The sequence below is a fragment of the Alosa sapidissima genome, chromosome 21 (assembly GCF_018492685.1).
Source record: "Alosa sapidissima isolate fAloSap1 chromosome 21, fAloSap1.pri, whole genome shotgun sequence".
Lineage (NCBI taxonomy): Eukaryota > Metazoa > Chordata > Actinopteri > Clupeiformes > Clupeidae > Alosa > Alosa sapidissima.
Window position 1 is genome coordinate 18,690,875 of NC_055977.1, and position 27,115 is coordinate 18,717,989.

At 42.1% G+C, this 27,115-nt stretch overlaps 2 protein-coding genes across 5 annotated transcripts; both read right to left on the reverse strand.

Moving 5' to 3' along the window:
- Positions 1 to 328: 328 nt before the first annotated feature.
- LOC121695292 (ATPase family AAA domain-containing protein 2-like) lies at positions 329 to 21,971 on the reverse strand. 3 transcript variants are annotated; one of them, XM_042076000.1, is made up of 26 exons: positions 21,962 to 21,971; positions 9,944 to 10,114; positions 9,752 to 9,798; positions 9,491 to 9,551; positions 9,281 to 9,350; positions 8,364 to 8,448; positions 8,093 to 8,174; positions 7,730 to 7,792; positions 7,062 to 7,170; positions 6,702 to 6,817; positions 6,403 to 6,577; positions 6,149 to 6,237; positions 5,863 to 6,022; positions 5,664 to 5,754; positions 5,029 to 5,343; positions 4,781 to 4,895; positions 4,260 to 4,446; positions 3,761 to 3,946; positions 3,308 to 3,443; positions 2,751 to 2,947; positions 2,268 to 2,427; positions 2,041 to 2,163; positions 1,674 to 1,736; positions 1,085 to 1,260; positions 706 to 834; positions 329 to 409 (listed from the first exon to the last, which is right to left on the reverse strand). In XM_042076000.1, the coding sequence occupies exons 2-26, from the start codon at positions 9,949 to 9,951 to the stop codon at positions 377 to 379; spliced, it is 2,976 nt and encodes a 991-aa protein (XP_041931934.1). In that variant the 5' UTR covers positions 9,952 to 10,114; positions 21,962 to 21,971; the 3' UTR covers positions 329 to 376. The 3 variants fall into 3 exon arrangements, with proteins under 3 accessions (XP_041931934.1, XP_041931933.1, XP_041931935.1); XM_042075999.1 differs by lacking the exon at positions 21,962 to 21,971 and having other exon boundaries at positions 9,944 to 10,231; XM_042076001.1 differs by lacking the exons at positions 7,730 to 7,792; positions 8,093 to 8,174; positions 8,364 to 8,448; ... (3 more) ...; positions 9,944 to 10,114; positions 21,962 to 21,971 and adding an exon at positions 7,262 to 7,358.
- Positions 15,057 to 26,915, reverse strand: LOC121695294 (dual specificity protein kinase CLK2-like). 2 transcript variants are annotated; one of them, XM_042076002.1, is made up of 13 exons: positions 26,608 to 26,915; positions 24,830 to 25,035; positions 24,266 to 24,536; positions 23,202 to 23,292; positions 19,932 to 19,998; positions 19,264 to 19,380; positions 18,461 to 18,627; positions 18,088 to 18,182; positions 17,814 to 17,943; positions 17,375 to 17,457; positions 17,131 to 17,210; positions 16,908 to 16,998; positions 15,057 to 16,656 (listed from the first exon to the last, which is right to left on the reverse strand). In XM_042076002.1, exons 2-13 carry the CDS (start codon positions 25,033 to 25,035, stop codon positions 16,468 to 16,470), a joined length of 1,587 nt encoding a protein of 528 aa, XP_041931936.1. In that variant the 5' UTR covers positions 26,608 to 26,915; the 3' UTR covers positions 15,057 to 16,467. The 2 variants fall into 2 exon arrangements, with proteins under 2 accessions (XP_041931936.1, XP_041931937.1); XM_042076003.1 differs by lacking the exons at positions 23,202 to 23,292; positions 24,830 to 25,035; positions 26,608 to 26,915 and having other exon boundaries at positions 24,266 to 24,396.
- Between the last annotated feature and the right edge of the window lie 200 nt (positions 26,916 to 27,115).

A 27,115-nucleotide genomic window follows, 5' to 3' on the forward strand; every position in this document is an offset into this window, starting at 1 on the left:
TGGGCCTACACTCTGCTATTATAATCCCATAGTGCTCTTGTCAAATTCAGCAAATTTCTCCTCATGGTCTTCTAGTCTAGTAATATGTTCGGTAATCACGCATAAAAAAATGCACACAACCATTGTTCTGTAAATAGACAACAAACATAATGGCTCAGACTGAACCATTATCAATCCCAGTGCTTCAGAAACATGGTAGGGAGGGGTGTAATTTGATTGGCTGTTAAAAAATTAATAAATATCAACAACCGCAACAAAACTGAAACATAGAATGCATTTTTAACAACTCTAGGCTTACAAACACATCAAAACACTGACAAATCCCATCTGTCATATGCTGTATATTTTATTAGGCCAAATGAGAAAACACAATATGTCATGAAAGACTTTCAATTTCTCTTTTCATTTCCTGGAAGAGAGAAAAAAAAAATCTAAATTATTTAAAATATGTATCATCTGTGTTTGTCTAGAAATCTCCAAATTCTACAAGTATTGTGTAGCTACACACATTTCATATTTTACATCTATACAAATGCCTTCATACTCTAATTGTTTATGAAAATAGAGTAATGCTTAGAATAATGCTAGAGTGGTCTTCACTAGTACACACACAAAACATTAAGAATGAATACGTAAAAAAAGAACATACACTGCCACACAAACAAACATCAACTCTGACCAGAACCACTCAGACCAGGCACACACCTTGATGAGTTCAGTTTTGTTATACTCTTTGCGGTGCCTGTAGATACACTGACTCAGAAGGGCGTACACCTTCTCAAGCTGAAAGACTTCGAATCCCTCAGTCTTCATAACGACAGATTTTAGTAAGTCCTACAGAAAAAATGAATGAAACAGTGAAACAATTTTCTGAATCAATCTAATAGTAATAAAAAAGAAAAAACACTTCTTACTGAAAGTGACTGCATCTAACTCTGTAACACTTTTTCCATTACTCTCAAACACATAAATGTTTTTCCATAAACTAAACAATCCTGCATCATCATTACTGTGAAAAGTCTAGAACAGCAACAACACAGTATTCCTGCATTGCTGTACACCTTCCCAGAGGGGGATGATTCACCTTGAGGCCATCGTGATTCACCACCAGCTGTGGAGTTTTCTTGGCGAGGAACTCCAGAGCTTTGTCCACGTCGATGAGCTGGTGTTGCTGCGCCAGCAGGGTTTTGGTGGTGCGCGTCATCCTGCCCCGCTTCCCCACCTCTGGCTCCTCAAGCTCACCTTTCATCTTTCTCTTCTCTGGAGCACAGACAGTCATTATTATTACAGCGAAGCTACACCAGGCGCGTAACTGAAGCGTTCCGTTCGCGACGCATAAAATCCATTTTAGATGAATGGTCTATTTTTTTCGAACGTACGCGCCGCTATCACGTCTGGTGTAGCTACTTCCATTGATTATAGTGAAAGCTAATTGTTGCAGCAGACGCAACGCGAACGGAACGCTTCAGTTACGGGCCTGGTGTAGCTCAGCCCTTATGATTTAGTCCGATTCAATTCAAACCTGGAGATAGACCAGGGGTAGAAACCCTGTACAATGATTCTTCAAAATGATTTATGACATGCCTTAACATCAGTTTATGTCTAAAGAGGGATGCAGAATCAATATCTGCAAATTGTATGTATAGCCTACAAGAACTAGAGTGATAACTTACGTTTGGCCTTTGGGCTGTTGGGCACTGCAAAGTTATCCTGGTTATTTGGCACTCTGCCATGACCTTTATGGTAGGGGGGTGGAGACAGAAAAAGTCCAATGTCAATTGTGATACGATCACACAATAAAAAAAATATAAATGAAAAGTATGGACCAATGTAGTGAGGACAAGCTAAGAAATTGCTGGGTGCTCAAGTCACAGGCTTCAAAGAAATAAGCCAATTGACATGATACTAACACATGTAGTTGCGTAGTAGGACATATGGACCTTTAAATCAAAAAACAATGTTTCAGAAAAGTGCAGGTGTTAAAGACTGCATGCTGCTGTCTTATCGAACCAGACAGTGGTCATGGGGTGACTAGCTAACCTCTCTTTTCACGTGCTTCTTTGATTTGCTCACAGGTCCTTTCAAAGTCCTTCTCCAGCTCGTATTTGATGATGGCGTGGACCGTGTCCTTCAGGGCACAGGCCCGGTGACGGATCTGACGATCTGAGACACACCCCCAGTGATATACATTAAATCATCACACTTTACAAACATGATGTTCTATATGATGTGTACATATGGTGGGTAAGAGGCAGTTGGAAGTGTACCGTAGGGATCATCTTCTGGATTGTATTCAAGGGCGTTCTTCCATATCAGGTCAATATCATGCAGGTATTCTCTGACGGTGGTGTACTTCTGCTGATCGATCTTGGAGAGTGCGGTGGAAAGGTCCATGGGCTGTTTAACAACAGAGTGATAGTCTGGCACCTGTGGACACAGGGATTGGATTGAATGATACAGATGACACAGCAGTGTCTATATTAAAACTCTATTGCTCACAGTATCCACCTATCTTCAGTATCTCCTCTCAAGTGAAAATATTTGTTGAATCAAATGGCCTTTTAATAAAATACTGTATGTCATCTTTTAAAGACTACTTAAAAGACAGAGGTAATTTAAATTACAGTTTTTATAGTTTGTCATTCTTATCTTTGATGTAACTCTCTAGAGAGGTTCCACTGTGATAGAAGTCCATTAAAAGACACAGGCACACAATGCAAGGGATGATGACTGCTGTTGACAACACTGACCTGTTCTTTGTCCACAGGTTTGGTGAAGGCCTTGAAGCGCCGGTCCTGCATGAGGCGGTCATTGACGCTGCGCAGAAAGAGGCGGAGCTCTCGGAGAGTGTCCTCCTCTTGCTGCTCCAGACGCTGACGCTCCTTTTCGGACATCTGCCGGGGCGGAGGCGGCGGCGCTATGGGCAGAACCTCGATCGCCTGCAGGACTGGACACGGGGTGCGGAGAAGAGGGCAGTCACACGGGGACGCCACGCAAAGACAGGCCCTCTCGCCAACACATACAGGGCACTCTCTAACCAATCTTTCACACTCACTATCCTTTCTCATACACTAACATAGTAACACACATCTAAGTAATGTAAACTAGTGTAAAGTATGGTGGCCTGCTGGAGAAACAGGCAGCACTGCTGCGAGTCCCTGTCACTTTGGGTATAAGTGTCTGCTAAAATACAACTTACATTTAAAAAGAAGGCAGCACTTTGATCACAGAAAAGAACATCTACCATACATGCACCCGTTGTGAAGTCCCAAACTTCACAGAGCACTGCTGGAGATGCGGTACTTACGAGCTTCTCTCTTAGCCGCGGGGGCTTTGGCAGCCTGACAGAGGATGAGGTCCTCGAAGAACTTCCTCCTCTCCTGTGAGGAAGGAGGGCTTAAGCAGTACACCTCTCCAAGCTCCTCCTTAAACAGCTTCTGAATCTAATACACACACACACAAACACACACACACACACACACACACACACACACACACACACACACACACACACACACACACACACACACACACACAAACATTCAGAGGAACAATTGCCTTACTTTTCATCCAACAGATGTCATAACCATTGCAGTTGCAAGTCCGAGTCGCTTTGGAAAGGTCAGTCAATCAACGTTATAATTACTTTGGAAGCCATCCTATTGGTGTGTACAATTTATTAGCAGCACTTGTTATTTCTTACAGCATTGGTTGCAACTGGGAAATAGTTATTGATGATGTCAAAAAGCCTGCTCCTCACCTGTGTGTCCAGTTTGTTGTGGGGCAGGTTGGTTGTGGCGAGCAGCAGAATGGGGGAGAACGGAGGGATGTTCTGCAGGAGGCTGAGGAAGGTGGTCCTGAACACGGAGCTAACCGTATCCCAGCACTGCTCGATCAGGGGCATGTACAGGATGCTGGGGACCGTTCTCTTGGCCTCACAGAATATCTAGAATATCACAGACAAAAACAGAAAACATACTGCCGTTCAATAACTAGAATTCTGAAGACAAATACACATAGACCTCTATTCGCATTTCAGGCTCCCTAACAGAGAGAGAGAGAGGAGAGAGAGGACAGACAGAACTAGGGGGGGAGAAAGAGAGAAATAAACAGACTGAGAGATGATATTGTCTCAAAATCACAATGATCTCACTTCCAGATTTGGCCAGATGATATGATATGGTATGGTATGGTATGGTATGGTATGGTATGGTATGGTATGGTATGATATGACATGATATGATCTCTCTGTGCCCTACCTGACAGCAGGCCTGCTCCGCAGACGTGGTGCAGTCCCCGAACAGAGAGGCCATGTCCAGCGTGTAGACGGTGAACTTCTCCAGGGCGTGGAGCACGGAAGGGGACAGGTGGGTGGTCTGCCCCGAGCCGGGGCGGCCAGACAGAAGCAGCCGCGGCCGGTGAGAGGTGGGGTGGAGCGCTGCACTCCTGGAAAACAATGGAAAGATGGAGGAGAGGGGAGCTGGTGAGGCACTACACTGGGGGAGAAAAAAAAGGGCCGACCGCTCAGAATGAACTGTTGCAGCCACATCGGAATGATGAATGACCAGAGGTTCCTATGTATGGACCCTTTCAAGAGAGTCCCATTATCAGCATCATAGTTGGCCCCACAAGACTTCCTTTTTAACAGTCCATATGTTATCTCAATGCAGAGGAAGTAGATTGGGGCCCAAATAGAACGTTCAAGCATTGTTTTTGTTTTTAATTGTTGAAAGGGTCTATAGAATGGGGCAAAGAGGGCAAGGGAGATCATCAATCTCACCTCATAGTCTGGAGGAAACTGCCTTTGTCTGGGGTCTTCCTGTAGATGGCTCCACTGGAGGTTCCCTCATCATCCGCATACAGTAGATCATCATCTAGGATGGCAGTGGTGAGATCTGAACAAAATATGAAAACAAAACAGTGAAGTAAAGAAAAAAACAAACAAAAATCACAACAATAAATAGCAATAACGCTAAGAACTTAAGAAATGTGAATAGCTCATACATGTAAAATATAAATGTCTCTGACCTGCATCCTTCTTCTTCTTGAGTCCTTGCTCCGTGTGGGGGAACAGCATCTGCAGCGTCTCCAGGACGTCACTGAGCGCCGAGGCCAACAGCGGCTGCACGGTGGGGGTGAGCGCCTTCCCCGGTGACGTCATGGAGCGCTGCGACGCAGGCACCAGCTTGCGCATGGCTGCCACGAAGTCGCAGCTGCTGATGGTAATGGAGGAGATGTCGAGCACAAGCTTCTCTGAGGAGTGGTAGATCTGCGGGTAGCGGCGGCGCAGGGCACATAGGGCAGCCTCGACACACACGGCCTTGATGTCGGCACCACAGTAACCTGGCATACAGAGCACATGCCAACCATTTCCAGAGGTGGACAACTCGGCTTCAGAAAGTAAAAGTCCTACCACAAAGTATTTTTCCCAACCATTGACTAAACCAGCTTATTCTAATTATGCCAACTCAGCCAGATAAAGACTAGTGAAATCACTTGTGTTAAGTGCACAAGTATAACAGGGTAGGACTTTTACTTTGACATTTGTGTGGATGATGCAGAGTTTGTTTTGTTTACATTCTGTGCGGCTCAGCCTTTAACACTGTGTTATTTTGAACTTAAAGAATTAAAAGTCTTGATGCATCTGCGAATGAAATTCTTACCAACACACTTGTCAGCGAGCTCCTCAAGGAACGCATCAGACGGTGTGGGTTTCCACTGTTTTGTGTAAATCTTCAGGATATCCTTGCGAGCCTGCATTGAAACGCATTAATCAGAAGAGAATGAACATAAACACAAGCAAGCATTCAAACATTCCGTTTCATCATGAAACCTGGCTAATAGCATGACTATATGGATTACCTCTCTGTCCGGCAGACCAAAAAGAAACTCCCTGTCGAATCGGCCTGGTCTCCTCAGTGCCGGGTCGATGGCATCCAGCCTGTTGGTGGCACCGATGACCACAACCTCTCCCCTACTGTCCAACCCATCCATCAAGGCCAGTAGAGTGGACACAATGGAGCTGAGGTGGGGAGTGAGAGAAATAAAACACAATTGCTTTTATTTAAATGTATAATGTGAATTGACCTGACCTGACCTAACCTGATGAGAGGTGTTTCAGGACCCTATTAAGACTGGACAATCTCACCTGTGTATCTGGTCCTGTCGGCTGGATCGGACGGGGGCCAGTCCATCAATCTCATCAAAAAATATGATCGATGGTCTCATCTGGTAAGCCTGCAAATGTATTTGCAAATACAAAAGATGTCACCTTAACTGTCAGAGCAAGCAGGCTACTAACATAGTGTGAGTGGCAACATTAACAACTATCTGGCAAATGATGAACTATAGCCCTCCCCTGGTTGTCTTGTTTTGCATGTGAGCAGTAAGATAAGGACTGACCTGGTCAAAAAGAAGCCGCAGATGTCTCTCAGACTCGCCCACCCATTTGCTCAGGCAGTCCGCTCCCTTGCGCATGAAGAAGGCCACCCGTCTGTCCCCATGGCTACACTCATTGGCCAGGGCACGAGCCACCAGAGTCTTCCCTGTCCCAGGTGGGCCATAGAATAAGCAGCCCCTGACAACCGAAAAAACATAGCAAGTAGATGAAAATCACTGGAAATGATCGCTACATGGAATGATGGCAAGCTGGGTTCTTTTTTGGTGAACAGGGCATAGAAGATCATGCACAAGACTCTTACTTTGGAGATTCAATCTTGAATTTATCAAACACCTCTGGGTACAGAAGAGGGAAAACCACCATCTCCTTCAGAGCTGCGATATGGCTGGTCAGACCTCCAACAGCATCAAAGCCAATCTGTTCATAGAGATTGTTATTTGTTTGCTCCAAAACATGTAGATAAGCATAACATATAAACATGTGCATGTACAAATATCTGTAGGGAACGAGGAGGTATCCTACCACAAGTGATCAAAGATAACTGCTCTAAATAAAGCATGATATGAAACCTTTCCACATTCTAGATTGGTGTGGATTTGATACTCATCATAGTCAATAACAGATTCAGAACCTGTACTCGGTCAGATACAGCCACACTTACTGATTGGTCGACTTGGACCGGGTCCACATCAGCCAGGCTTGCTCCTGGCTTCATCCTGTCTTTAGGGAGTCCTGCAAGGTCCTCCTTTCTAAAATTTAAGGGAAGGCACCTAATTTGAACCACAAAGAAAAGCAAGACAATTAATACACCTTGTTAAAAAAAAACCTTACTCCACCCTCTTAAAACTTAACACATCTTACCAGCAGCCCTTAAGTTAATCTATGTTGGTACAGAGGCAATGAGGCCTTGTTCATTTAATGCAGGTAGGTTTCACTATTTATCCTTTATGACATCATTTATGTTGGTACAGAGGCAATGAGGCCTTGTTCATTTAATGCAGGTAGGTTTCACTATTTATCCTTTATGACATCATTTATGTAATCCTGATGTCATAAAGATACTTCTGAACTTTCACCTAAGTAACCACAATTTAGCATTGGTATTTTGTAGACAGTGAGGTGAATTCTTTTATCATTAGTAAAATGGGGAGAAAACACTGTTTATATGTATCACACAAAGGGGGAAAAATACATAGATTATATATGAATGCAGAGAGGAACGCAATGCTACAATTCAGTATTATCAAAGGAACAAGACCTGCCTCTGGTCTTGGTCAAAGTTGGGCAGTTGAAATCTGACACTGACTTAATGTCTATCTAAATACAGACCTGTCCATGTCGTCTTCATCAGAAGAGGAAGAATCATTTCCTGCTGGGCGCTTATGCTGATTTCTAAATTAGGCAAAAGACTAGTTCTTTTTGGTCGGATTCAAAATACATTTTATATGCATCTTTTGAAAACATAATGTCTTACTGATATGTTGCATTATTCCTACAACCATAATAGTGAAAATGATACCATATTTTATCATACCAATACCATAATTTATAACTTCTTAAACCTTCTTTATCTTAAACCTTGTTTATTTTACTGCATAGCTGACACTATAGCTGTTGTAAAGACAGTGTGGGTGTACAGAGTGTTTGTGTGTGAGAGACACAGAAAGTACTGTATGTGTGAGAGACAAAGACCTGCCAATCCTTCTGCTGGTGGTGTTGATGCTCCTGGGGACTGCAGCAGCCACTCGGTAACTTCCCATCCTCCGTCCAGCACCTGTGGGTACAAACAGTCGGTCAAACTACAGGGAGTCCTATGAGCTTCCAATGTGCCAAATAATGAGATGACATGGTCTGATGATATCAATATCACTCGACCATATTATTGACATAGTACGGAAGATAGGCCTACTTCTCAGAACACTTTACAAAACAAAGATGTACTGAATCAGGGACAGCTACATACCGTCCAGATAATGAGCAGGTGTGTTGTTCTGAACTCCATCTTCTTCCTCATCATAATCATCACTTTCATCATGAGAGGTCTCAGACTTACGAAAATATAAACATAGATATGAAAAATAGAAATAGAAATACTTAACTTATTTATTTAACATGGACTTAATTTCCTTTTCTCTTTTTGGCCATTTCAGTTTCAGGAATTGCAAGCTTTACATCAAAACAAAACAAAAACAGTCTTAAAAGTGGCTGTTAGCGCATATTTATGTGGATTCTTGGTTGAGTGGCTGTTCAGCTATACAGCTGTTTTACTTGTTTCATCTATGATAACAACATAGGCAATGATATGAGTTCAGTGTTGAATTGGCAACACAATCAGCATTGATAGGGAAAGGGTGGAGAGCAAATGATGGGTACTCCACCTACAACACAGAGCTGATAAGCTATGGAGCAGCCAAACATGGCCAGTTGAAAAATGACAATTGGGCACATTCTCCATGGGGGTGCAATGTGTATTTCTGTCCATTGTGTTTTAATATTATAATATTATAATATAACAGTATTTTTTTTTACATGTGGTCTCTTTTACATTTAAAAAAGAATGACATGAACATCTTAAACTAAACATATAGGCTACTAATCTCAACCACAACAAAGCATTCAATGAACCTTGCAGGAATGACAAATGCTAAAATATTATCCTCACTGTTCCCACTGACTTCTGTCATTCTGGGAAGTGTAAATGCATGGTTAGGTCTATTTTCACAACACAAAACTACTTCTACCCATTTTACTGAATTACCACCCTCAGTAGCCTGTGTCTAGTTCAGTCTTTTCCCTCTCCATAACAAAGCAAAAGATCATGATCAGAGTAGGGCACTCCACTCCATTTAAAGGCACCATTTTCATTGTGAGTGGCCTTACCTCAGATTCTCTAATCTGGTCATGAATTTTCTTGATCTTTTCCAACCTCTGGAGACTGTCCTTGTCCTTGCTATGTAAGATGTGTAGCAAGAAATTATATTGCATGGCAGTCACATAGCTGTCAAATGACTGACCTTACCCTAGGTTACATTTTAGTCAGTAGGGTTAAGCTTCTGCTATGTAATGAGCTGATGGGTTTAAGCCCCTTACTTGGTAAACTTTATGGGGCTGACAAGAGTCCGAGCGACACGACGAACAGGTGTAGGGGCATCTGTCAATGAAAGACACGTCACCGATATGGATTGAAAGAAGGTGCACTGTTTTTGTTTCAACCAGTAGGCTAGGCCTATGCAAAGCCTAGGTCTAGAACGTTAAGCTACTGTTTGTTATAAAGCAGCAGTAGGCTAGATAATAACAATGGGGAAAAAATGTAGGCCTATGATCCAAACACTTCCATTTGGATAGACTTACCACGCTTGTTTCCCCCGGTTCTGTCATTAGAGCCACCCTTTCCATTCCTGACATCATCATTTAAAAAGACAAGCGTGCTATAATTAGGGTAGTCTAACTTAGCCGATCTATCAAGGTTCAATGAAAGAAATGAATAATAGATGAAAGCTTAATTAGCAGGTTTGTCGGGGGTGCAAGTAAGTATTACGTTACCGTGTCATTTCCCGCTGGAGTGTCTCAAGTAATTTCAAATACAATAGCCTTATTAGTCCTATGTCTTCCCAAACTAGGCTTAACGTTAAAGAGTTTTAATCTACAGCAGTATCTTAGACTAACTTATTGGATAAACAACCATTGCGCTATTGATGGCACTTTGCAGTTTTTCTATAATTACTAAATAAAAACTTTTCCAAAATAGCTCTTCAATCTTGTGAAAATATCCCCCTATCTAGCCTACACACCCCTGCATCTAACTACGCTGACTGCAAAGCGCATTCCATGGTCAAACGTAAACAATTCGATCTCACTTTACGCAGTTCCATGCTGCGCGCGCTCTAGATGGGATTCTATTCACCAGCTCTGGTCGAGTGTTTTCTGCACCGCCCAAGCTACGTGATTTTCTTTCTTTCTTGCTTGCTTTCTTTCTTATTTAAAAAGAACAATGAGACTTGCTGATTATTTAATTTTAATAAACAAACACCTATTCGGTGTACATAAAATCAACATTTCTTTAACACAAAAAATCAACACGAAATTGGTTTGTCTCTTTAATTATACAAAATGTTTCCTTTTTTAATCAAGTATTAAAGTATGTTTGGGCCACGACTTTATAAGAGTAGCCTATCAATTTAAAAGAGTATCAACAATAATAAACAAATAAGATAAACAAATCATAATATTAGTTTTAAAAAATTAGATAGAATTTATTATATAATATTAGTTTTAAAAGTGGCCCACTACTAATACAGTCATACAGCTGCAGGCTATTTCCTCGTGAATTAATAGTATCATATGGTATGAAACAATTAGCCCTCTGTTCCCATAAGAAAAATCTTAGCCTGCTTTTATAGCTCCTAAAGAGTCCATAGACATATACAATGCGCATAGAGGTAGGCGCATCTTATTTCAGGTCCCAAGTTTACATCATTTCATCTTCTCTCGGGGATTCTTCTCACCTTAATTCGCCAACCGCCGGTAGGCCCATTGCCACTGGCCCGACAGCGAGAGTGGCTACTTTCCTGTAAAGTGCATGTTTCCATTGAAGCAGTAGGCTAGGCCTAGCCTACAACTGTACTGCATCTTTTACAGATCTCCATCAGTGCAATCATAGTATGAGTCAAAATTCTAATATGATGGTACAAATGACAACACATCAATGTTCAGGACATGATTACATGACCTTGCACTGTTCAGCATTAGGCGGAGTTGCCATAGATGTTGGAACACTTCCCATGTTGAGACTGAGCCCCTGGAAGGCACCAAACATGTCCTCACTCCTGCCAGGGACATTGGAACGGACCATTCCGTTGAAGTCACGAGTAAAATTTGTCTTGTGTGTGGAACTCAGCCTTTTGGAGTCCTGAAAACATTAACAAGGGACAGAGGTGCGCACGCACACTGTTTAACACCACAAGTACAACAGTAACTACCAATTTAAGTTTGCACAAAGGTAAAGCCATGTAAAGTAGGCCTATGTACTCATACTCACCATGGACATGGGGCGATGGTTTTGGAAGCAGGTTCTTCTGGCTGCTCTCTGAGCATTCTTCTGAGCTACCTCAGTTTTCCTCAGATTTCTACAACATGAAGTTATTCAAGTGTTAAAACCAGGAATTATATATATCAACATACCAACATTCTGTGCAGTCTGTTAACAACATATGAAAGTATTTTCAACTTGCCTCTCTCTGATGAGATCGCTTTGATAGGCTTGGATCCAGGAGTCATGCGTCGTATGAGACAAGCAAGGGGCGCTCTTTCGGCGACCAGTCAGACTCCTTCTGCGGCTCCTGTGACTGTCTTTCACATGGGTAACGTAGGTTGTGAAATGCCTTAGGGGAGCACCCAGAGACTTCTTCATCTTTGAGTCCATCCTGTTGAATTATACAATTGTTCAGAATATATCCAAATGTATCCATCATCCTCCATTACATCTACAGCAGGTGTGAGTTGAAATAGTCATGATGTGAAAGCATACAGGCCTAAACACATAAGCCTATATCTGTTCCTCAATAAATTATTCTAGTAATAATATGAGGCTCAGTTGGAAATTAAACTACTGAAATATACCAAGATCCCAATATTATCTCATTTCTGTTTGTCAATGGCTTCAATTCTACCCAAAAGCACAAGTGAGAAGGGCTTCACCTTGTTCGCCAACGTAGTCCGTTTGTCGACTGACTTCACTCTGCTGACTTGTTTCTGAAAGTCTTGCCTTTATAGCCTACAGTCTTATAACGTCTGGTCTCCTCCTGTGACTCCTCACAGCTGAGGACTAAATACAGACAATCTCATTAGAGACAACAGCTAAACATGCGTCAACACGTGCCAACTGGCAGGGGACTAAGCAGTGCAAAGCAAAGTTTGAGACCCTCAGCCTCAGTAGAGGACAATGAAGCTGGACATTTCTAGTTTACGTTTCAAGGTTTCTTTTAAAGGAAGAAGAACAAGTAGGCTCATCAATGTTGTGTTGGGATATATTGCTGAGACACATAAGCACATGAACAGATGGGAGAAGTCATGCCAGATGTCTGAGGGTGACAGGTTGTGTGGAAACTTGTGGAAAGGGTGAATGAAGTCAGTTACTTCTGTCAGTGACGCAAGAAGTTAATCCAGTTAGTCAAACTTCATCCGCACATCTGTCTTGACTTGTTATGGGAGAAATATACAACTTCGAGTTAAACATAGATCTCCTTGGTTCAAATCAGAAACCCATATAATTTTTTTTTTTCATTAATGCACAAAGGCAATGTTGTGCAAATACCAAGAGTTTAAGGAGACTATGAATTATGGGTAATGTTCATTTATCACTAATTTATTCTCAGGAGTTAAGATGAAAATGAGTGAAGTAAATTCACTTGTTGAAATTGACTGTGAGCTAAAGTTTCCAATGAAACTCTGGAATGGATCTATAGGCCTACCATTTCAATGACCCTAATAAGCATTTAGGCCTACACTGACAGTATCTTATATAGATTTGGCGTGACTAAGCTGCTTTATAAATAGTAACACCAGCCATCCGTGATTTCAACATGTGCTGTCCATTGGCATATTCAACTGTATCCGTGTGGTGCTCAGAAGCCAAGGAGAGGGATGAGTCCACGAAAGACAAACTAAGTCAGAACAGACAGTAGACGAAACTGAGGTCACACAGACTGATACAGACCGTAAAGCCCTAAAGAGAGTAGATCAGCTGAACGTACTGTACCACCAAGAGTGCACTACCCAACCTAGAGGGAATATACACCAGGGGCGCGTTTCCCAAAACCACAGTTGCTAACTAAGTAAGCAACTTTGTTGGTTGCAATGCAATTTCCCATTGCCAACCAACTAAGTTGGTAACAGGTTAGCAACTATGGTTTTGGGAAACGCACCCCTGGAGAGTAAAGTCCAGAGTAAAGAAAATCACCAGAGATCCCAGTCACCCCAACAACTGCCTCTTCTCTGCCCTAGGCTCTGGGAAACGTTATCGCTGTCTGAGGGACACAGAGAGAATGTGGAAAAGTTTTTATCCCCATTCCCAAGCTATCCGTAGCTTGGAGGATCAGACCCAATCCGAAAGATTAAAGGTCTGGCTACAAGTAATGAAAATGGCCCAACTCGAGGGGCGGCACCAAGCATGCATTTGAAAATATCACTGCACGCAATTGGATAACACTATGACTAATGTTTCCAGACATCGACGTTGCAGCGCTGTCGTCATTTGTTAAGCTCGCCTCTTGCCCGCCTATATCAGATACACGGATGTGATTGGTGCAGCTTGGTTTCATGGGCAGAGGTAATGGGCATCATTACTTGTCGAGTCACTCGCTGAGCAAATTTAAATGTAGCTCTCGCGAGAACTCTGGATTTCCAGGGTAATGCAGATACTGAATTAGGACTACTTTAGCAGGAGCACAAGCATGATGGAAACACCTCATGCAACTGCCATCAAAGTGGCTGTGAGTGCTTGCTCTTGGCATGGCAAGGCCATTCCTGCTAGTGTACTGTTAGGCCTCCACATTGCTGCTTGCAGCTATATTTCTATTTATTTTCTTGTTTATTTACAGATTGCACAGCCATGGACAAAGCATTTTACTACATATACTCTGTATATTTGTATGTGACTAATACATTTGAATTTAAATGAATTGAATTATGGGTCATTTTAATTTATCACTCATTTATTCTCAGAAGTTAAGATGAAAATGAGTGAAGTAAATTGACTTGCTGAGATTGACTGTGAACTAAACATTTACTATTTCCCCCCAATGAAACTCTGGAATGGATCTATAGGCCTACCATTTCAATGACCCTAATAAGCATTTAGGCCTACACTGACAGTATCTTATATAGATTTGGCGTGACTAAGCTGCTTTATAAATAGCCATCCGTGATTTCAACATGTGCTGTCCATTGGCATATTCAACTGTATCTGTGTGGTGCTCAGAAGCCAAGAAGAGGGATGAGTCAACGGAAGACAAACAGACAGTAGACGAAACTGAGGTCACACAGACTGATACAGACCGTAAAGCCCTAAAGAGAGTAGATCAGCTGAACGTACTGTACCACCAAGAGTGCACTACCCAACCTAGAGGGAATATACACCAAGGGCGCGTTTCCATACGGTGAACATATTGGCACTAGGGCACGCCAAAACAAGATGGTTCAGAAACTAAATTAAGAGAGCAAGATACAGAAATCATTGGCTCAGGACTGAATGTGTCATATCTGCCATCATTCTGTCACTTCTTGAATTTCCCCTCAATAAATCAATAGATCAATAAAGTATCTATCTATATATCTATCTTTAGCATTCGATGACAATCCCGGTTCAGTATCAACATGGGGCAAAAAGCTTTCAGTAATTATCTCGTAAATATTATTGTTAATCATGGGGAACCCAGAAAACAGGTGCAGGTATTGAGGCAGGAGCTTCACTGCAGTGTATTTCTGCTTACATGTAGTGGTATTTTTCTTATCAGTGGATCGCTTTATGGCACAGTTTAATGAAGCCCAAGATACATGAAGGTTGGGGCTGTGAAACATTAGGAGCATTTCTATCGATTCAGTCATACTGATTGAAATAAAACTGTTTAATTGAATAAAGCTCAAATTGAGACATGAGTAAAAACGAAACATTTGCCTGCAGCAACCTGAGATGAGTGCTGTCAATGTGCTCTCATTACACCCAGGTTACAGCGGGACATCTTTATTCTACCGTCGTACAACCATACATAAGTACATATTCATTTTATATACACTTTTATACAGTTCTTTGCATACAAAAAACAAAAACAAAGAAAAAAAAAACAGGAAAAAAAACATCCAGTTCAGCTTGACCAAAATAAATACTGTAAATGTGTGCTGTGTGGGCTGTTGGGACGACACACCCACACACCGGGCTACTGCTACAAAAGGCTATCATGTGTGTTGAGTGCGCATACTAGCATGGCGTTATCAGCCAAGCTGGCTTGAGGCCAATTTGTGGTGCCACTGTTCAAGAGTGTAGTCGTGAGACAGTGTGCCATATAGAAAACCCATGACCTATTACATTTAGGTTACACCATCTGACTGCACACCTGCAAGATCCTGCTAGAGTATGCTTGTGAAGCCCATTTGAGCCAGGGATGGTGTTGACTCACATCATGCTTATTCAGTGAGCTTTGCAACAACCATCTGCATCTGAATAAACAGTTACTTTCCAGCCATAGGCACTGCCAAAGTACTGCATCCCTCACAGTGTCAGACAATGAAGGGAGGCAACTATTTGGGTCAATATTCCCATCCAAACATCCAAAAGATACACACAGAGCCAAACAATAGGAAGGAAGGTCAGACATAGTTGTAGTTATTAGTCTGAATAGGACAGGTTGGAGTGATTAGTTAAGTCTTTTCTGTTTGACTGATATTTGGAAGAACTAAGAACAGGTAAAGGAGGGGGGCATCTTGCTCCTTAATGGCTCTCCACCAATCGGGACAGGAACACTAAAGTCTGGCTGCATGCGGGACGACAGCCACGTGCCACTCACTTCTCTGTCTGGATTTGAGTGCTTTTGGATGGTGGAAGGTTCTAGGACTTCTCTGCCTCACTCTGCCTACTTCAGACAAGGTTTCCTTCATCTAGTTCAGGAAAACCTACTCCCATATTTAAGCTCTACTCTAAATCACAGCTTAGGCCATTTGGTTTTCAACACATTCCTCTTAGTGTGGAAGCAAATGGCTAGAAAAGGCCTCGAGCTGAGCGAGTGCCACAAATCTCTTTGAACCTTTAAGTGTCATAGTTTATGGGTTCAGCTTATAAAAAGAAGGAGAAAAGAAACAGACAGGAAGGAAAGGAAACATAAATCCCCTACCCCTACCTCCCCCTCAATAGTCAACAGTTCCATGTGAGCATTCAAACTTAAGGTAGCCCACCCAAAATCTTCACATCTTCTTCGGTTTGACCTTTAAAAACATTCACCAAAAAATCCACCTTAAGTTCCTGCACGCATGCTGGTGTGTGGGTGGGGCGGAGACGGAGGTGGGGGAGACAGGCGTCACCGGCTGATGTCCCGGCTGCCCTCCCAGCTCTTGGAAGTGGCTTGGTCACTGGCGGGAACAGAGGTAAAGAATGGGTGTCGCAGAGCGGCGGCCAGCGTCAGGCGCTTGGAGGGTTCGTACTCCAGCATGCCCTCCATCAGGTCAAACAAATGGTGATGCTCCTCAGCTTCCGACAACAGGTACCGCTGAGACATGAATGAAGAGCAACCATGGAAGGGGAGAGGAACAGACACGAGTGAGAGATGGAAGAAACAGCAAGTAGGCATGTACTGAAAAAACACAAGCGTCAACTTTTAGCTCTCAAAGACCTTGACCAATGTGTGAACCATCTAATATGTTTAAACAGTACCATCCTTTACTAACTCACCCCACCTACCCCCCTTTCCCACCCCACTTTATTTTTATCAGTTACATTCAAAATCAACCACTTTCTCACCCGAAGAGGTTTGCAGTTCTCTCGAACATATCTGCCAGCTGAAGAGTTCTCATCCCAGTCAAGACGGCCATGATAGAAGTACTTCTGTTTCCTGTTCAGAACAGAAAGGGATACCACGATGACGCAAAGCATTTCTTAAATCAATCAGAGCTAATGTCAATCAGCAAGCCTTTGGGGGGAAGAAAAAGGCTAAATCGATGCATGTATTCGTATTCTACTATACCTGGTTTTGCGGATCATCCTGGAAGGCACTGGTCCCAGAATTCTTTCCATCATAGCCAAATGTTCTCTATTGTCATGTGTCTGAAGTGAGAGGAGGGGGAAAATATATACATCAGCAAATAAAATCACGAAAAGTACTAGTTAGAATCAATCTCTCAATTACACAACCCTCAAATGCAGACAATCTTGAAATTGTAAAATAAATGGGACTTGTGTATGTGTCCTTAGAATGTTTGTTACTATACCTGAAAGAGGGTGAATCCCAGGTAGTACTCAAACAGAATGCAGCCAATGCTCCAGACGTCACAAGGTTGACTCCAGCCCAACTCTACAGAACACACAAACAAATTACCCTGCTATTTCTACATCTGTGACGAAAGCATGCAAGGTCCAGCCAGACATTTAAACACACACATGCGCGCACACACACACAAAAAAAATGTTTAGAGGCAGAGCAAGATCAATCTGTCAAGGCAGAACATATAACCATAAATGTTGTTGTCTCTGTCATAAATGAGTTGTCTCTGAAGTCTGTCCATTGTAGCAGCACATATTCTGTAATGGGCGACATCTAGTGGCTATACAGAAGTAGTGACAAGAACTCTTATGCAAAGACCAGAATCAGTACACCCTCAGTTTATGCAGTGACGCAGAATGTGCACCAACACAAACTCTCCGGCTTACCCAGTATGACCTCTGGGGCACGGTAGTGTCTTGTGGAGACTATGGTGCTGTGGTGCTCGTGGTCGAAGGTGGCGCTGCCGAAGTCCACCACCCTCACCGCTGTGCTCTTCACCGTCCTCTCCTCCCGTTTCTGAAGAAGAAGCAAACACCATATAAATATTTAGCCCTGTTCTGAGTACTGGCTACAGGTACTGTTCTGAGCAACAAATGCAGATTAACCTGTTTCATGATGGATGTCTGAAACGCACAAATCCTCAAGTGCTAGCAGGCTTACCTTCTCTACATTATAAGTCATGGTGAAGTCCGAGTTGACAAACAAAATGTTCTCTGGCTTCAGGTCTGTGTGGGTAAGCTTGTTCTCATGGAGAACTTCAGGGTAAAGAGTAAAAAAAAAAAAAACAATTAAAAGGTATAAATACACATTACACCAGTGTTTCTCAAACTATGAGTGGGCCCTATGACCCCAAAGTCTGACACGACCAGGCCTTAGCTCAAAGAGAAAAACTGTATTACACAACACGCTCAACTATAGACAAGAACAGACAAGGTAAGTAAACCAATGAACTGGCTCTACTGCATGTGAAGACATGTTTCACTGACTCACTGGACACACACACACACACCATAAGTAAAAAAGGGGTACTTACATTTAACAGAGAGGCAAATCTGGTAGGCCATGTGGCGCACCTGACTAATTGAGTAAGCCAGGTAGTTATTCTCCTTCAAGAAATCAAAGGTGCTGAGGGCCAGCAGCTCAAAGCTGATGCACATGTGGCCATGATAGTCGAACCAGTCGAACATCTGGACACATAGGCTGCAGGAAGAGGGGGATGGTAAGGTGGGTGAAGGAATTAATAGAAATCAGGGGGATAAAAATGCATCACAATTTCTTGTGTATTAGCCACATTGTGTATAAACAGCTAGACAGTGTTTTAATGCAAATTAAAAAAGAAAAATCAAAACCATGTATTAACTACAGTGCCCAGTGAATCAAAAGTAGATTAGTGCTTTCATCAAAGAAGAATGAAAAAACTAAATGCCTTCCCAAGTGTACCCTGTCCCAGTGTATTAACCTCATAGATGAAGAAATTAAGCAAAATCTCAAAAATGTATAAACCTTAGTTAATAGTACAGTACAATAGTTACAGTAGAACAGTACAGTGCACATGTTTAGACATTTTCCTCAACACATCTATTTTGTCTCTCTTATCTACTTTTTAAATACCCCCATCATTTTAAAGTATTACTTCAAACATACCGAAAGCTTTTGCTCAGTATTGTATGTCAGACATAAGCAACATTGATATGTACAATATATACCGCTTCACATCATAATATATTAGTGCATATGCTGCAAACTATCACCACTTTAAAATTAACTAGGCAAAAGAGCCATTTGATTGGTCAGACTGAAGTTGAAGCAGAGTTAAGGTGCTTGTCAAAGTCGTACTTTTTGTTCTCGGGATCTTTCTCGTTTATCTTCTCGAGGACGTTGATCTCGAGACGAGCCGCCTCCCTGTACTTCTCCACATTCTTGATGATCTTCAGTGCCACGTGAGCGCCCCCTCTACAGACACAGAAAGGACATTTTGTTTTGATTTAGTATCTCCTCCTCCCTCATCCAATGCCCTGCTGTAATCAATGGGATGCAATCCTGCCCTTCCACATTTAATGCAACCAAATCCTGTTCAATTCTAATAAAAATCCACCAAGGACCTCCATGGAAGGCAAACCAATCCATGATTTTCAGAAAATGTAATAAATCATATAAAGACACATGGATAATTGATTGGATTCTCTCTGTAATGTACTTACAAGAGTAAATGTAAATAAACAGTAATTGCACTCACTACTGTATAATTTCAATGTTGTCTGTGCACCGTTGAGTACTTTGGCTCTCTCACAAATCTGTACAGTAAACATGTGATGAGGCAGATATGTATAAAGCTGTGTGTGAGAAGTGATAAGTGGCTACAAAAACCTGATAAATAGAAACTAAACCAAAAGGAAAGCTAAGACCACCTATGGTCACATTTACTCTTGTAAAGGAAAACACTGAAATTCAGCATGTTTTTTTCTCTATATTTTGAAACAACTGTATTCATCACTGGGTCTTACCTGCGATGGTCAATACAGCGCATCACCCTGCCAAAGGTGCCCTCTCCCAAAGTGCTGACAATCTCATCTGTGACACAAATAGAGAGCATGGGGAAAGAGAGAGAGAGAAAAGAGAAGAGATAGAAAGACAGTGGGAAAGAAGGTAAAGGCCTTAGATGAGTGTGCAAAGTTGGGTTCAAGTGTAAATGCAGGCAGCAAAAAAAGCTAGCAGCCCTGTCATGACTATCGTCTCATGGATGTTTTACACTTGCCAAACACACTTAAAGACAAGAGAATACGACAATCAGAAGGGTACTATCAAACACTAACAGAAAAGGACAAAGGGTTATAACAGTTTGAGAATGCCTGTTTGACCATAAATGTATACCCTACCAATAGGAAAAAAACTCTAAAAAAGGTCACTGGTCAACTACAGTTGTTCATTATAGGATTTTGTTTTGACTGGCATTGTTTTGTTTTGACTAGCTATGCACCGACATTAAAAATGGGACCTATTAAGTTGTCAAGACAACTACCCTCAAAGATCAACACAGCAGTCTCTTACGCCCTCACGCTAATCATGGCTGTGCGACAAAACGATAACAGAAAGATTACACTGCAAACTTGCCGAAAGAGGCTAATGAGGATTACACTACAGGGAGAAAACACCTTCATCAACAAATCAATTAGGACTATAATCCAAATGGCCCCTGGAAACATAACCGCACACGCATATTGTTTCGGGGGGCAAATTAATACCGTCGCCAACAAAAAAAAAAGCAAACTTTGATCAATTTAACTATGGTCCTCTGTGCTTAGGCCCAGATTAGGGAAAACTATAAACAAGTTAAATCTAATTATTTGTTACAGGCCTACCCAGTTCATCTTCAGGATGTACTGAACGTGCACTTGAAGTAGTGCTAAAAGTAGTCTAACAACAATAAGAAGGTGCTAAAAGTAGTCTAACAACAATAAGATGGTAGATAAGAAATCTACCACCTCACAAACATTATTTGGTTTAGCTTAGAGAATGTGAAGCGGTTTACCATTTAGTCGGGCTACATTTGACGTTTTTAGAATGCGTGAGAAGCTTGACTAAAACTTCTCCCTCATATTTTACAGGCTGCTCTTTTCCCTCTTGCTTTCCCGGATCACCACAAGACAGGAAATTAGAACGAAACAACAAGTTTAGTAACACTACTGTGTGGACTGATCAGATTTAGATTTGGTAAGCTGGTAAGAAGCCACTATTTGCAAGAAAAAAAAGATTTTCCATATCCTACCAAAAATGCTACTTCTGGGTCATTCCACGTCAATTCAACCACGGCCCACGCACTTAGGTCTCAAAACATTCTGAAAAAATTACCAGGTGTACCTATGTTACCCAGGAGACACACTGTAAAATTACTTTTATGTAAGATCAATATTTTCCAAGATACAGCCAGTTTTACAGGGGGAGGGGGGTGTCAATTTTGTTTGGCTCTTTTTTTTGTCAAAGTTCACAAGCCCACAGCACAAGAACTAAACCATGTAGGAGGCTCAAATTTTGCATACGGCACATAAATAGGAATAGTATGTAACAAAATCGTCACGTTTGGTCTGGATAATCCTACATGGTCATAGCTGTCCCTCAAAGTTGATACAAATTTTATTGGAGTTTTTGGCTGGGCTCTGTTTAAGCCTTCAGAAGACATATTTGTACTCAACATAGGCTCTTGATTTATTTTCCTTACTGAGACAAGTAGAAACACTCTCACAAAAAACAATGAACAGAAAATAAATTCCTTCAGGGTCTGAACAGCAAATCATTTTGGTTCTCATTTTCAGAGCACCTAAACACCTTGTGGGAATATAAAGATTTTTTAAAATATTTTTTTCTTTATTCTCAATGATCTTTTCTTTTTAAAAACACCAATTTGACTTGTCTTATGCAAATCTTTCTTTTTCACTTTCCACCCTGAACATGGGCAAAATGCACCATTGACATCAATATGTTTTGTATAGAGCTACCACAGGTTACTCTATACAACCACAGGTGGCAGTGTGGTGACTATATAAAACATATAGTCAATGGGGCATTTTGCCCATGTTCAGGGTGGAAAATAAAAAAGAAAAATTTGAATAAGACAAGTCAAATTGGTGTTTTCAAAAAGAAGGGATCATTGAGAATAAGGAAAAGCATCTTTAAAAAATCTTTGTATATTCCCACAAGGTGTTTGGGTGCTCTGAAAATTATAACCAAAATGATTTTTCAGACTTGTGAGGTCTGCTGTTCAGACCCTGAAGGGATTTATTTTCTGTTCATTGCTTTTTGTGAGTGTTTCTACTTATCTCAGTAAGGAAAATAAATCAAGAGCCTATGTTGAGTACAAATATGTCTTCTGAAGGCTTAAACAGAGCCCAGCCAAACACTCCAATAAAATTTGTATCAACTTCGAGGGACAGCTATGACCATGCAGGATTATCCAGACCAAACGTAACGATTTTGCTACATACTATTCCTATTTATGTACCACCATGCAAAATTTGAGCCTCCTACATGGTTTAGTTCTTGCGCTGTGGGCTTGTGAACTTTGACAAAAAAAAAAGAGGCTGGACAAAGAGTCATTTTACAGTGTGTCTCCTGGGTAACATAGGTACACCTGGTAATTTTTTCAGAATGTTTTGAGACCTAAGTGCGTGGGCCCTGGTTGAACTGACGTGGAATGACCCTTCTATTAATCAGGAACATTTATTCGCCAGCTCAGGAATTGCTCGCTAACCTATTTATTTAGTCTAAGAACATTTTGCAGAAGATAAGCAGAATTTAAGTGTAATCCACTAACAAGCCTTCTTCTGTAAAATACCAATACACTTTCATTAATGTAAAGGAATTTTTGTTCCTTGTGACAAAGTCAACCACTAATCTGGGCCCGTCACTAGTGAAACGTCTGCGCGCCCTAACAATTTACAAACCCTGACAGTTACATATAAAAGTAAGAGCAAATAAAAAAAACTGAATACTGAATGTATGGATTTGAGGAACAAATAAAAAGGAATGTATCTGCAAACAGTACTGACCACAGCTACAAATACATCCACCCAATCCCACCCACTCCCCCCACAAGAAAACATCATCTTCAACGCAATCCCTCCCTGCCTGCTTTGGGCTAGTTGGAGAGAACATTCTACCATGACATGGTGATCACCACCACCACCATCATTTTCATCCTCCCCTTGTGAAATTCTGCTCTATGGTTGAACTGATAGGGAGAAAAGTTACGATAGGAGTAGAATAGTGGCAGTGTGTACATCTCTCTTGCAGGACGTCGCCAGTCCGACAGATCAGGTGACCCTCCTCGTCGTCCCTCACACACACCGCCCGCGTCCGGCTGTCACTCCGCTGCAGTAGGGACCAGCCCATCCCGTGTTCGGAGGTCACCGGCGCGACCGCAGAGGGGAGGAGGAGGAGGAGAGGGGCAGAGAGGAGGAAGGGGGGGCAGCCGTGACCATGGCGACAGCAGGGCGGCGGAGCAGCGCAGTTGGTGTTGTTGATGTAGGTAGATTTGGTTGATCATAGGGCGTTTGGTATGACACCACGTGTGGAGATATATACAACGATAGGGATATAGTGCAAGGGAACAAGTCAAAGATCACATTTCGCCCCCTTCTGCCTTTCTGTCCCCTGTGTTCTGCCCCATCAACCCTCTGCCTAGCCTCATCCTGACAAAAATCACAAGAGCAACCTACATCATAACATATTTAGCAGAACTAAAAACAAGCAGTTATTCACTGATTAGTCTTAAAAAATAGGATGATTCTATCCAGAACAGTGAACAATATCAACTTATGTAAAGCCATGGAACAAGGTGACAGTTGAAGAAACAAAAAAACTTCAGACAAGGGCAAAATGTACCAACTCATTGGTAAGCACCCTCTCTCTTATCACTGCTCGACAGAGGTTAGAGAAGAATAGAGCAAGAAAGAAAGGTACAGCGAAAGAGAGAGAGATGCTTGTGTCTGCTACTCTTTCTTTGCCCTTACAGGCTGCCTGAAGTTAAAAATATACATGAACCAGAGTTAAAAAGTAAACTCCAGCATGTTAAACCCCCTTTAAAGAGGACCTATTGTTGCCTCTGGACTATCACATCTAACCCCAAGCAGACTTCATAAAAACTAAAAATTCAAGACAAAACAAACAAAAACAAAAACTCCAAACCAAAAGGAAAAGAGTTCACTACTTACCGAGTCCAGGGGCTGTGGAGAAGAGAGGGTTATGGAGAAGAGAGAGATAGAGTGAAACAAGAGACAGAGAGGAAGGGGAGAAGAGGAGTGAGAGGCGTACATGAGGACGTCTCGGGGTGGGCAGTACTCACCGAGGACGATGGGCTATAGGACCTGGTTCTACGTCGCCTTCGTTTGTGCTTACGCCTGCTGCCCTTGCGGCGATAGGACTGGTCACGCTCGCTGCGGTCACGCTCCCGTCGGTAGTCGTAGCTGCTGGGGGAGAAGTCTCGCGCGTAGTAGCTGTCAGCTGCCGAAGCCCCGCCGTGGTCGCGGTCCCGGTCTCGACTGTGTTCCATCCGCCGGTAACCATCACAGTAGCGCCGATCGTACGGCCTCCGATCTGCAGAGCGGTTGTCATAGCTGAAGCAGACAAAGGAGGAGTGGTTAGTAGAGATTTGCCACAACTGCAGTTGTGAATGAACAGATGCATACACTGGACAAAACATAACCAACACCACCACCACTAATCCATTCGCTGTTTATGATAAGAGACTGGGCTATGGTCTAACTCAACTGAACTACCTCCCTGAACCAAGATAAATGATGTTACATGCCATGAGCATGTAGGAACACATGAAAACATGTCACAAGGTGCAAGCAATAAAATACAGTGAGGAAACATGAGATAAACACACATGGACACACAGAAGTACCTCCTGGAACGTGCATAGCCTGCCTCCTGTCGATGAGCTCGGCCCCTCCTGTCCCTTTCGCTGCTGGTGGAGAAAGATGGCGAGCGGCGATGCCTTTGCTTTCGCCCGCGGTCCCTCTCCCGGTCTCGATCACGGTCCCGATACCGGTCCTGGTAACTGCTCCGGCTGCCCCGGTCTGAGGACGGATATCGTCTTGAATGTGGCATCTGTGAACACAATGGGAGGGTAACCTTCATGAAATCCATTGGGGAAATAGTGGACAGAAGACAGAAGTATAGTTTTTAACTTTGATTATTTGAGATGGCAGAGATAGCCATGATTACTAGCTAAAATTAAGTAATTTCTGTTATAGTCAGATCACAACACCAAGGATGCACAGTTGCCAGTTTAAATTGACAGTCATTTCCACTGTTGGGTGAGAGAAAATGGACATAGGGCCTACATCTTTGGTTTGCCCAAGATGGTTATTGTCAAATTAACTGTAAAAGTGAAAAGGATAAAATGGCAATTTGGTATCTCTTACAGATGCGTTCGAAGAACATCTCATAATCCTCTTTACTAAAGCTACAGCTAACGTTATGTTGTTCGTGGTTAGATCAAGTATCTGTGAAATAAAATCAACTTGGTCATGTTCGTGTGTGTACAATGCATTTTTAAGAAGAAAGGGACCAGCTAGTGGCTGTGCGTACTAGGGGAGTTTATTCAGTCGAACTCCAAAATGTTGCAGCCCAGGCTGATCCAAGTTGCAAGTTGATAACTAGCATTCACTTACGTTAGCAAAGTTCCACAAACTAAGCTGATAATACCGGACCAATTAGTCGGCGTATATGCCGAACATGATTAACGTAATATAATACAATATCAACCGTGTGTGATGTCAATGTTAAACGACTAAAGATAAACATATCGTTAGCTTTAAATTGGTCTACATGCATCTAGGTGGCGTTGTCCCTGCTAGAACGAACTCGCTGGGCGCGTTAAACTCGTTAGCAATAGACTACTTAACGAGAAAATGGTTATTAGCGTTTACATTACGTCTTTCGACGATGTTCCACAAATAATGTTAACATAACAGATCGATACTAACATTTGTTATTATACGTTAATATTATCAAAAAAACCTGCCCAGCTAATGTTATGTCCTCCTGCTATAACCAGCACATCATGCCCAAAGCCTTCACGTTAACGTTAGCTGATACTGATTTCTCTGCAAACGAGTCTTATTTTTGCTAGCTAATTTGTAGTCCTAACGTTATCCCTAATGAAAACGTTAGCTTTTAGTTTGCTAGTAAGGCAACATAGATTCTAGCTGGCTTAAATAATGTCTGGCTCTCAATAACTAGTACGACTATTTTCGACAGGCTCGTATTAGCTTGAGTCGTAACGTTAGCTATGATAGATTATTATAGCATAGTTCTAGCTTTCAAATGTAGGCTACCACGGCTTAGCTAATGCCCGATCGAATCGTTTCGGTTTATATCTTACATTTTCGTCAGTAGTTTGCCAGCAATCAGTAATTTAGAGCTTTTAAGGTTAATGGTCAAATGAGTGTTATCAGCTTTCGAGACTTCGAATAATGTTTGCTTGCTATTGAGCTACCGTTAGCTAGCTATCTTTGCATTCACTGGTAACGCTGACCGCCATCTTGTCTCGAAGATGGCAGGCTTGCATTTTCTGGCCTCAAATTTAAACATCGGTTATACATTCTCTTCGTACTATGGTTCAGCGAACTCAGGTAAGGCACATGTCGATACTACAATCAATATTTTCTGGCATACCGTTTTAGCAGCGAGGCCTGTACGCTTGTCCCACAGGAAATCCGTGTTGACTCTTCATTCACTCCTCCGTATTTGGTCTCCGCTAGCTATTCGATCACGGAGTTCTCTCCACCCCTGTCTTCAGCTGTGCACGCTTATCGGACGTAAACAATCCACTATTCATAAGTAGCTAGGCCTAAACCTAAACTGGGTTTACTTCCCTCACAGACTGGGTTTCAAGTACCATACGTTTCCAGACTATACCAAAAACACAAATTTGAGACCTCAGACGGATGAGACGGGGTTCTCTCCAGTCTTCAGCTGTGCACACTTATCGGACGTAAACAATCCACTATTCATAAGTAGACCTAAACCGGGTTTACTTCCCTGGCTAGTTTACATTGAGTTATGTAGGCCTACCACACAATTCTTAAGCTTCCAGACTATTATACCAACAAGACAAATTTGAGACCTCACAAATAAATGCACATTTCAGTAAAATCTGCATTTTATTTGAGGTAATTTTATT